Below are 12,187 nucleotides of genomic sequence, written 5' to 3' on the forward strand. Positions count from 1 at the left end.
CCAGAGAGTGGTGAACCTGTGGCATTCACAGATACCAAAAACAGTTGAGGACAAACCATGGAATGTTTTCAGGAAGGAGTTTGATATCGATCTTAGGGTTAAAGGGATCAAAGGGTGTCGGGGGGGAGGGGGGGGGGGAAAGTGATAACAGGGGACAGAGTTGAATGATCAGCCATGATCATATTGAATGGTGGAGCAGGCTCAAAGGGTCGAATGGCCTACTCCTGCTCTTATGTTCAATGTTTCACTGTCCCCTGAAACAGCTGAGCAAGCCACCCAGATTAAGGGCAATTATGGGTGGACTATAAATGCTGAGTTTGCCAGTTGTCCACCAAGCCCCCTGAGCAGGGTGGCCATGCGCACAGTCACTCCCACATTTCAAGAGTGGTGTTTGACAGCAGCATTGACATCCAGTACCAGGAATCACTGCCTTCACCAGTCTCAGAGCTCCCAGTGGGTACATAGTTGAGAGAGAACGCTGCGGTTCGTACGCACAGCCCATGAAAGAGTTATATTTTCTTAAAAGATCCCAGGAGTCATTTTAGAAACTCTCCTCTGAACTGTCTCTATGGCCTGGATATTCTTTCTAAAATGCAGCAGCCTGAAGTGAAAACGCCAATTCATTCCAAAGCAGTGATTGATGGTTTCTTATAAAAGCCATTTTTACAACGTGGGTGTCGCTGGCTGGGCCAGCATTTATTGCCCATCCCTGGGTGCCTCAAGAAGAGATGGGGGTGAACTGCCTTCTCAAACCGCTGCAGTCCATGTGCCTTGTAGGTTGTGGATAGGATTTGGGGAGTCAGGACCTTAAAGGCCAGGGGCACATCAGGTAAGCGTCTCTTCTTTTTTACTTTGTGATAAGGGGACTAGCAGGGATGGCAGTGCAGGGAGAGGAATGTTCCTCCTGCATGATGTTTGAGGTGAGGGACGCCATTAGTGTCCTGTCCAAGCACATCTGCCGGAAGTGCATCCAACTCTCGCTCCTCCGAGACCGTGTTAGGGAACTGGAGCGGGAGCTGGATGAACTTCGGATCATTTGGGAGGCAGAGGCTGTGATAGATAAGAGTTACAGGGAAGTAGTTACTCCTAGGCATGAAGAAAGCTGGGTGACTGTTCAAAGAGGGAGAAAACAGTCAGTGGAGGGATCCCCAGTGGTCATTCCCCTGAAAAACATGTATACCGCTTTGGATACTGTTGGGGGAATGACTTACCAGGGGTATGCAGTGGGGGCCCAGGTCCCTGGCACAGAGCCTGTCCCTGTTGCACAGAAGGGAAGGAGGGAAAGGAGGAGAGTGTTAGTCATTGGGGACTCAATGGTTAGAGGGTCAGATAGAAGGTTTGTTGGGAACGAGCGAGACTCACGGTTGGTGTGTTGCCTCTCAGGTACCAGGGTCCGTGATGTCTCAGGTTGTATCTTTGGGGTCTTGAAGGGAGAGGGTGACCACCCCAAGTCGTGGTCCATGTAGGTACCAATGACATAGGTAGAAAGAGGGATAGGGATGTAAGGCAGGATTTTAGGGAGCTAGGGTGGAAGCTGAGAGCTAGAACAAACAGAGTTGTTATCATGGGTTTGTTACCCGTGCCACATGAGGAGAGGAACAGGGACTACATGTGGCTGCAGGGATGGTGCAGGAGGGAGGGTTTCAGGTATATGGATAATTGGGGCTCATTCTGGGGAAGGTGGGACCTGTACAAACAGGACGGTCTTCACTTGAACCAGAGAGGCACTAATATCCTGGGTGGGAAATTTGCAAGTGCTATTCGGGTGGGTTTAAACTAGCTCAGTAGGGGGATGGGAACCCGTGGTGTAGTTCCAGTGTACAGGAGAAGGATGTGGAAACATTGGAAACAGAGGAGATTTACCAGGATGTTGCCTGGTCTGGAGGGAAAGTCTTATGAGGAAAGGCTGAGAGACTTGGGTCTGTTCTCATTGGACAAAAGAAGGTTAAGAGGGGATTTGATAGAGACATACAAGATGATCAGAGGATTAGATAGGGTAGACAGTGAAAGTCTTTTTCCTAAGATGGTGATGTCAGCATATACGAGGGGGCATAAGTACAAATTGAAGGGTGATAGATTTAAGACAGATATCAGAGGCAGGTTCTTTACTCAGAGAGTGATAAAGACGTGGAATGCCCTACCTGTTAATGTAGTTAACTCAGCCTCATTAGGGAGATTTAAACAATCCTTGGATAAGTAGGATTCTGGGTAATCCAAGATGGAAGACAGGAAAAATTTCTGGCTGTAAGAGCTGCTCCTTTTTTTGAGGTATTTTAGGTGTTGGAGGTGATTTCCTCGAATTCCAGAAGCAGCAATTACTGTTTTATATACTGTTGCATTGTTTTGGAACTTTGGAAAACAAAAGTCAAAATAACAGCAGTTTTAAAGGGAGAAGAGCAGACAAAGGAAGGACATGGTGAGGACAGTGCAGGAGAGAGTGAGAGAGAGAACCTGCACAGTTACTGCCTTTGCTGTTTGAATTCATGTATTGCTGGACATCGGAGTGCATCTGGGAAACTTAACAAACAGTGAAATTCACAACTAATCTTGGAGGAACTGTTGGGTGAAGTTCACAGCACAGAATCAGATAAGTTAATTGTTGTTTTAAGTCTGTCCAAGAGAGAGGCTGTAGTAGTGAGTATTGTGGATTCTATCTTGATTATATGTTTTTGGAGATAAGTCTCTTGATTAAACTTAAAATATAAGCCATAACTATTAATTTAACCTGGGGCAGTGTTTGTAGAGGAATAAGATGGTGTTATTTTCTGGGTCTGTAGATTGTGAAGGAGCAAAAATGGCCTTTGTAGTGATATGTACTTCTTGTCAGATGTGGGAGTTTAAAGAGAGTTTAAGGGTTACTGCGGATTATATCTGCCATAAATGCTGCTGGATGTGAATCTTATCAGATCGAGTGGATCGGTTGGAGAGACAGATAGAAGCGATGAGGAATTTGCAACAGCAACAGTATGTGATGGATGGCAGTTATAGGAAGGGGGGAAAGTCTCAGATACAGTCACATAGATGGGTTAACTCCAGGAAGGGTGAGAGAGGTTGGCACCTAGGGCAGGAGTCTTTTGTGGATATACCCATTTCAAACAGGTATGCTGTTTTGGAAAATGTAAGGGGTGATGGATTCTCAGGGGAATGTAGCACGAACAGCCAAGTTTCTGGTATTGAGACTGGCTCTAATGCAACGAGGGGTACGTCGGTATCCAAGAGATCAATTGTGTTAGGGGATTCTGTAGTCCGAGGTACAGACAGACGTTTCTGTGGCCAGCAGAGAAAAAGCAGAATGGTGTGTTGTTTCCCTGGTGCCAGGATCAAGGATGTGTCAGAGAGGGTGCAGAATGTTCTCACGGGGGAGAGGGGCCAGCAGGAGGTCATTGGAACCAACTATACAGGAAGAGAAAAGGTTGAGATTCTGAAGGGAGATTACAGAGAGTTAGGCAGAAATTTAAAAAGGAGGTCCTCACGGGTAGTAATATTTGGATTACTTCTAGTGCTATGAGCTAGTGAGGGCAGGAATAGGAGGATAGAACAGATGAATGCATGGCTGAGGAGCTGGTGTATGAGGGAAGGATTCTAATTTTTGGATCATTGGAATCTCTTTTGGGGGAGAAGTGAGCTGTACAAGAAGGATGGATTGCACCTAAATTAGAAGGGGACTAATATACTGGCAGGGAAATTTGCTAGAACTGCTTGGGAGAATTTAAACAAGTAAGGTGGGGGGTGGGACCCAGGGAGATAGTGAGGAAAGAGATCGATCTGAGAGTGGTACAGCTGAGAACAGATGTGAGTCAAACAGTCAGGGCAGGCAGGGACAAGGTAGGACTAATAAATTAAACTGCATTTATTCCAATGCAAGGGGCCTAACAGGGAAGGCAGATGAACTCAGGGCATGGTTAGGACCATGGGACTGGGATATCATAGCAATTACGGAAACATGGCTCAGGGATGGGCAGGACTGGCAGCTCAATGTCCCAGGATATAAATGCTACAGGAAGGATAGAGAGGGAGGCAAGAGAGGAGGGGGAGTGGCATTTTTGATAAGGACAGCATTACCGCCGTACTTAGGGAGGATATTCCCGGAAATACATTTAGGGAAGTTATTTGGGTGAAATTAAGAACTAAGAAAGGGATGATCACATTATTGGGATTGTATAATAGACCCCCCCCCCCCCAATAGTCAGAGGGAAATTGAGAAACAAACTTGGAAGGAGATCTCAGCTATCTGTAAGAATAATAGGGTAGTTATGGTAGGGGATTTTAACTTTCCAAACATCGACTGGACTACTATAGTGTTAAAGGTTTAGATGGAGAGGAATTTCTTCAGTGTGTACAAGACAATTTTCTGATTCAGTGTGTGGTTGTACCTACTAGAGAAGGTGCAAAACTTGACCTACTCTTGGGAAATAAGGCAGGGCAGGTGACTGAGGTGTCAGTGGGGGAGCACTTTGAGGCCAGCGACCATAATTCTATTCGTATTAAAATAGTGATGGAAAAGGATAGACCAGATCTAAAAGTTGAAGTTCCAAATTGGAGAAAAGCCAATTTTGACAGTATTAGGCAAGAACGTTTGAAAGTTGATTGGAGGCAGATGTTTGTAGGTAAAGGGATGGCTGGAAAATGGGAAGCCTTCAGAAATGAGATAGCAAGAATCCAGAGAAAGTATATTCCTGTCAGGGTGAAAGGGAAGGCTGGTAGGTATAGGGAATACTGGATGACTAAAGAAATTGAGGGTTTGGTTAAGAAAAAGAAGGAAGCATATGTCAGGTATAGAAAGGATAGATCGAGTGAATCCTTAAGAGTATAAAGGCAGTAGGAGTATACTTAAGAGGGAAATCAGGAGGGCAAAACGGGGACATGAGATAGCTTTGGCAAATAGAATTAAGGAGAATCCAAAGGGTTTTTACAAATATATTAAGGACAAACGGGTAACTAGGAAGAGAATAGGGCCCCTCAAAGAAGAGCAAGGCGGCCTTTGTGTAGAGCCACGGAAAATGGGGGAAATAGTAAATGAATATTTTGCATCAGTATTTACTGTGGAAAAGGATATGGAAGATGTAGACTGTAGGGAAATCGATGGTGACATCTTGCAAAATGCCCAGATTACAGAGGAGGAAGTGCTGGATGTCTTGAAATGGTTAAAAGTGGATAAATCCCCAGGGCCTGATCAGGGGTACCCGAGGACTCTGTGGGAAGCTAGAGAAGTGATTGCTGTGCCTCTTGCTGAGATATTTGTATCATCGATAGTCACAGGTGAGGTGCCAGAAGATCGGAGGTTGGCTAACGTGGTGCCACTGTTTAAGAAGGGCGGTAAAGACAAGTCAGGGAACTATAGACTGGTGAGCCTGACCTCGGTGGTAGGCAAGTTGTTGGAGGGAATCCTGAGGGACAGGATGTACATGTATTTGGAAAGGCAAGGACTGATTAGGGACAGTCAACATGGCTTTGAGCATGGGAAATCATGTCTCACAAACTTGATTAAGTTTTTTGAAGAAGTAACAAAGAGGGTTGATGAGGACAGAGCAGTAGATGTGATCTATATGGATCTCAGTAAGGCGTTCGACAAGGTTCCCCATGGGAGACTGATTAGCAAGGTTAGATCTCATGGAATACAGGGAGAACTAGCCATTTGGATACAGAACTGTGTCAAAGGTAGAAGACAGAGGGTGGTGGTGGAGGGTTGTTTTTCAGACTGGAGGCCTGTGACCAGTGGAGTGCCACAAGGATCGGTGCCGCGCCCTCTACTTTTTGTCATTTATATAAATGATTTGGATGTGAGCATAAGAGATACAGTTAGTAAGTTTGCAGATGACACCAAAATTAGAGGTGTAGTGGACAGTGAAGAGGGTTACCTCAGATTACAACAGGATCTGGATCAGATGGGCCAATGGGCTGAGAAGTGGCAGGTGGATATTAATTCAGATTAAATGTGAGGTGCTGCATTTTGGGAAAGCAAATCTTCGCAGGACTTATCCACTTAATGGTAAGGTCCTAGGGAGTGCTGCTGAGCAAAGAGACCTTGGAGTGCAGGTTCATAGCTCCTTGAAAGTGAAGTCGCAGGTAGATAGGATAGTGAAGAAGGGGTTTGATATGCTTTCCTTTATTGGTCAGTGTATTGAGTACAGGAGTTGGGAGGTCATGTTGCAGCTGTACAGGACATTGGTTAGGCCGCTGTTGGGATATTGCATGCAATTCTGGTCTCCTTCCTATTGGAAAGATGTTGTGAAACTTGAAAGGGTTCAGAAAAGATTTACACGGATGTTGCCAGGGTTGGAGGATCTGAGCTACAGGGAGAGGCTGAACAGGCTGGGCCTGTTTTCCCTGGAACGTCAGAAGCTGAGGGTTGACCTTATATAGATTTCCAAAAATATGAGGAGCATGGATGGGATAAATAGAAAAAGTCTTTTCTCTGGGGTCGGGGAGTCCAGAACTAGAGGGCATGGGTTTAGGGTGAGAGAGGAAAGATATAAAAGAGACCTAAGGGGCAACATTTTCACACAGAGGGTGGTATGTGTATGGAATGAGCTGCCAGACGAAGTGGTGGAGGCTGGTACAATTGTAACATTTAAGAGGCATTTGGATGGGTATATGAATAGGAAAGTTTTGGAGGGATATGGGCTGGTGCTGGCAGGTGGGACTAGGTTGGGTTGGGATATCTGGTCAGCATGGACGGGTTGGACCGAAGGGTCTGTTTCCATGCTGTACATCTCTGACTCTGTGACTCTAAGTACATGGATGATGATGGGATAGTGTAGGGGGATGAGCTGAGAATAGTTCACAGGTCGGCACAACATCGAGGGCCGAAGGGCCTGTTCTGTGCTGTATTGTTCTATGCTCTCTGTTACTAGCTGCAGTATTCCTAACCTCTGACCTACTGTTGTAGCCATTATGTTTTTGGTTGAGGTTCCGGTCAATGGTAACCCCCCGAATGTTGACAGTGGGGGATTCAGCGGTGACATTGCAATCAAATGTCAAGGAGCAGTAGCTCGATTGTTTCTGATTGGAGGTAGTCATTATCTGGCATTTGTGTGGCACGACTGTTACTTGCCGATAGTCAGACCAAGCCTGGATATTGTCCAGACCTTGTTGCATTTGAATATGGACTGTTTCAGTGTCTGAGGTGTAACGAATGGTGCTAAACATTGTGCAATCATCAGCAAACATCCCCTGTTCAGACCTTTTGATGGAGGGAAGATCACTGATAAAGCAGCTGTAGATGTTTGGGTCGAGGGCGTTACCCTGAGGAACTCCTGCAGAGATGTCCTGGAGCTGAGATGACTGACCTCCAACAACTACGGCCATCTTCCTTTGTATGAGCGATGCCTCCACATGTGGCGAGTTCTGGAGCACATGTCTTCAGCACCATTGCTGGAAGTCTGCCAGGGCCTGTAGCCTTTTCCAGTTCCTCCAGCTGTTTCTTGACATCACCTGGAGTGAATCAAATCGGTCGATGCCTGGTCTCCACTGGAGGAGACAGTCCTGTCTGACGATTGTTGCGACTGGTTCAGCCTTTTCTTTTGCACTAATCTGTTGGTCTTTGGCATCGTTGAGGATGGGGATGTTTATGAAACACCCTCTTCCTCAGCTTTCTTGCTTTTGTACTTTCTTCAGTCAAATTTGTACATACATACTTTAACACACGCACATATTTTAACTTCTCGATTTGTTTATCCTGGCACCTCTTGAAGATTCTGGAATTGCACTCACGGACCCTCTCTGTTTCTACAATCCCTTGAAAATTGTAACCATTGTCTCATCTCATTCAATTGTCCTACCAAAATTCTGAGAGGCGCCAACAGAGTAGATCATGAGAATCTTTTCCTGGCTGACTTGTTGAAGACAAGAGGACACATGATGAGGTGTGAGTGGTCTGGAGATGATCTGAGGCAATATGCTTTCACCCAGAGGCTAGTGGATATATGGACCGCGCTGCCTGAGACCAGGGTGGGGGTGGGTACTCTTGCCACTCTGGATGAGCAGTTAAAATACCAGGGCACAGTAGGCTACGGAGCAAGTGTAAGTAAATAGGATTAGTGTAGTTTGATGTTTGTTGGGCGGTGTAGACATGGTGGGCCGAAGGCCATGTTTCAATGCTATATGACTCTGGCTATGTCACTCTTCAGTATGAGCTCGGACTTTTTTCATTGGAGAAAAGGAGGAGGAGAGGGGACCTAATTGAGGTATACAAGATAATGAGAGGCATAGATAGAGTCGATAGCCAGAGACTATTTCCCAGGGCAAAATTGTTAACACAAGGGGTCATAGTTTTAAGCTGGTTGGAGGAAAGTATAGAGGGGATGTCAGAGGTGGGTTCTTTACACAGAGAGTTGTGAGAGCATGGAATGCGTTGCCAGCAGCAGTTGTGGAGGCAGGGTCATTGGGGATATTTAAGATACTGCTGGACATGCATATGGTCACAGACATTTGAGGGTGTATACATGAGGATCAGTGGTCGGCACAACATCGTGGGCTGAAGGGCCTGCTCTGTGCTGAACTGTTCTATGTTCTATGTTCTAAAATAAAATAAAGAGCTGCCAACCTGAAAAAAGAGATTGCTGGAGAAACTTGAAAGGTGTGTAAGGGGAGAGACAGTCCAATGATTCAATGGAAAACTGTCTGTGCCCTGTTAAAATTTGTTACTATCCTCCTCCTTGCTTACCATATTTATTTTGCAAAGATACCCTGCATTCTTGAATCAGGATTATTTATATATGTGAGCAAAATGCCCTGGTTCTAATGGCTATCCTGCAATGGACAGCTAAACTGTGTTCAATAAACGTTAACAATAATATTCTAGTATCCAGGAAAGTGAGATGCACTCTTGCAATCAGTAAGGGGATGTTCTGACAACGGTATCAATGTGATGTTCGATTTAGAGAGTTTTATAGCGAGCAGTCTGTGAGAGTTACAGAAACTGTTCCAACCTAACAATGCATTAACATACCACAGAGCTCCAGGGATTCCCATTGACCCCCATTGAACGTACATCTCTCTTCGAAGACCAACAACCCACCAACAGTCATGGCTTCTCCAATCTGACATTCACGTCATCACTCCTCCTTTAACGCCTGGGGCTTCAAGCTCACTTTATAATGAGAGCGGTCTGACAAGAAGTCATATTAGACTAGAAACATTAACTCTCTCTCTCCCTGCAGATGCTGCTGGACCTGCTGAATTTGTCAGTAAATTCCTCGACAGCATTAGTCCTTCCCATGTCTGTAATATCCTCCAGTTTCACACAGCTCCAGGCTATTTGCCTTCCTCCTACTCTGGCTTCTTCAGCATCCATTCCCCTGAGCCCAGTGGAATTTCCTCCTATCCACCTCGGTTTCCTTCTTTAAGATTCTTCTTAAAATCTAGCTTGACCAAACTTTCAGCCGCCTCCTCTCATACATCCCTATGTGGCTCAGCTAAAAGGTGAATTGAATGGGCTCTCAATGCACAGCAGTAATGTCCCTATCTACAGGCAAATGGGACCAGTTTAATTGTGACAACTGGATGGCATGGACAAGTTGGGGTCTGTTTTTATTCTAAGACTCTATCTCTGCCCTGAAAGGTTTGGGTTCAAGCCCCAGCTGCAACAGACCTGTGTGGTAACATGCCTTGAACCATAGAAATCATAGAATCAGAGTTGATTGAAAAGAGTTTAAAAGTTGCTTGAATCAGGTTCATTCAATAATAGAAATCAGTAAAGTTTAGTTCTGTTAATATTTGTATTCCTCCATAAGTACTTAAGTCGTAATTTGGGGAGTTACATTAACTCTGATTCTGAATTTGACTGAATGCATGTCAGAAGATAACCATCATCATTCTTTAATTACTTTTCAGAAGTATCAAAACCTCAGAAGACTTTACATTATTTGTCACAGTTATTGCTCATCAACTTTACAAAAAGCCGGTAAGTGAAACGTTGGTTATATTCAAAGGCCAGCTGCACATTTATGAAGAAGCCTTATGCTGAAAACGATTGGAGATGCAATTGTTTATAGGGCAAGCCAGTCTGTGTGTGAATGGCACTGCACAGCAGTATGGGAGTGGAGACTGCATCTACATGTGTTTGTGATAATAATGGTTGTGTAAAGTTGGGTATGGAAGTATAAGGTTGGATATGAATGTGTGTCTGTGTGTGTCGGTGTGTGTTAATGGCAATGTAAGATTGTGTGTGTTTGTGCATTAATAGAAGTGTAAGGGTGAATGTGTGTGTGTTGAAGAGTGTGGTGCTGGAAAAGCACAGCTGGTTAGGCAGCACCTGAGATGCAGGAGAGTTGACCTTTTGGGCATAAGCCCTTCATCAGGAATGTATCCCCTTCATCAGTGTGTATTTTGTGTTAATGACAGTATAAGGTCTGATGTGTGTGCGTGTGTATGTGTGTGTATATTAATGGTAGTGTACAATTGTATGTGTGTGTTTGTATGTATTAATGATTGTGTGCCTGTGTATATTAATAGCAGTGTACAGTTGAGTGTATATTAATGACAATATAAGATAAATCTGTAAGTTAGCTCGCTGAGCTGGAAGGTTTGTTTTCAGACGTTTCATCACCATGGCCAGGTAACATCATCAGTGAGAGTCTCTGGTGAAGCGCTGGTGGTATGCCCCGCCTCTCTATTTATAGGTCTTGGTTTCTTAAGGTGTGTGATGTCATTTCCAGTTCTGTTTTTCAAGGGAAGGTAGACAGGATCTAAATCGATGTGTTTGCTGATGGAATTCTGATTAGAATGCCATGCCTCTAAGAATTCTCGTGCGTGTCTTTGTTTCACCTGTCCTAGGATGTGTGTGTTGTCCCAGTCAAAGTGGTGTCCTTCTTTGTCTGTATGTATGGAAACCAGTGAGAGTGGGTCGTGTCTTTTGTGGCTAGTTGGTGTTCATGTATCCTGGTGGCAGGTTTCCTGTTAGTTTGTCCAAGTAGTGTTTTTTACGGTTCTTGCATGGTATTTTGTAAATGGCGTTAATTTTGCAGGTGGTATCTAATGGATCCTTTAGGCTCATTAGTCACTGTTTAGGTGTGTTGGTAGATTTGTGAGCTACCATGATGCCAAGGGGTCTGAGTAGTCAACAAGTCATTTCTGATTCGTCATCGATGTAAGGTAATGTGGCTATAGTTTTGGGTTGCATTGTGTCTGCTTGTTCAGGTTTGTTTCTGAGGAATCGGCGGATTATGTTTATTGGGTACCTGTTTTTCTTGAAAATGTTGCATAGATAGTTTTCTTCTGCTGTTTGTAGTTCTTGGGTGCTGCAGTGTGATGTAGCTCAATGAAATAACGTCTTGATGCAGCTCTGTTTGTGGGTGTTGAGATGATTGCTTCTGAAGTTAAGTATTTAGTCTGTGTTTGTTGTTTCTCTGTAGACGTTGGTTTGAAGCTCTCCATTAACTGTACGTCCAACTGTCACATCTCGGAATGGGAGTCCGTTGTCACTCTCCTCCTCTTCTGTGAATTTTATGCCTGTCAGGATATTGTTGATGGTGTTGTATGTTTCTTCTAACTTGTTCCGTTTTGCGATGACAAAGGTGTCATCCACTTCGCGGACCCAAAGTTTGGGTTGGGTAGATGGGAGGGCAGTTTGTTCAAGTCTCTGCATTACTGCTTCTGCTCTGAGCCCTGATATTGGGTGATCCCATGGGTGTTCTGTTGACTTGTTTGTAGATTTTGCTATTGAATGTGAAGTGGGTGGTGAAGCACAGGTCCACTTGCTTCAGGATGTTGTCTTTGTTGATGTCTGGTGTTCATCTGGTATATGTGGTCCCGGTTTTCCTATTAGTGATGCTGAAGGTCTCAACCCCCCGGAAGGGGTCTCTCGGTTCTGCGATCAGTCAAATAATCAACAGGAGTGTGGTCTGCTTTAGCAAGATTTCACACTTTAACAGCCGGGCACAGGTTTGCCCAGCAACACAGAGGTTAAAAGCTTCTGTGTTCCTTGGAGAAACTGCGCAATTCATTTGGAACAAAGGCAATTTTTGTATGTTTCTTAAGAAATAATACAGCCGTAATTGTAGAATATAACCAATAAAATGATATAACGGACAGTAGGTTAACCCAATGATACTTCCTGGGAAACAACATTGTTTCCTACACATTATCTCACTGTACTGTATCTGCTTTTCAAGGTTAGCTAAGATGGTTAGTAATATCCTATCGAGCCTCGTTAATTCCATACTGTGAAGGCTCCATTGTCTGCTTT

General features: G+C 44.5%; 1 protein-coding gene across 3 annotated transcripts in view; it reads left to right on the forward strand.

The window, feature by feature from the left end:
* The window catches only part of LOC122539550 (putative ATP-dependent RNA helicase DDX60), a 167,207-nt gene that overhangs the window by 18,727 nt on the left and 136,293 nt on the right, over positions 1–12,187 (forward strand). For all 3 annotated transcript variants that reach the window (XM_087974154.1, XM_087974160.1, XM_087974161.1), the window contains exon 2: positions 9,835–9,904. In XM_087974154.1, coding sequence (XP_087830280.1) covers positions 9,835–9,904 — 70 coding nt within the window. The remainder of the gene's footprint in view (positions 1–9,834; positions 9,905–12,187) is intronic.

The sequence above is a fragment of the Chiloscyllium plagiosum genome, unplaced genomic scaffold (genome assembly GCF_037043375.1).
Source record: "Chiloscyllium plagiosum isolate Xiang-an unplaced genomic scaffold, Cpla_swu_hap1 HiC_scaffold_2, whole genome shotgun sequence".
Taxonomy (NCBI): Eukaryota; Metazoa; Chordata; class Chondrichthyes; order Orectolobiformes; family Hemiscylliidae; genus Chiloscyllium; species Chiloscyllium plagiosum.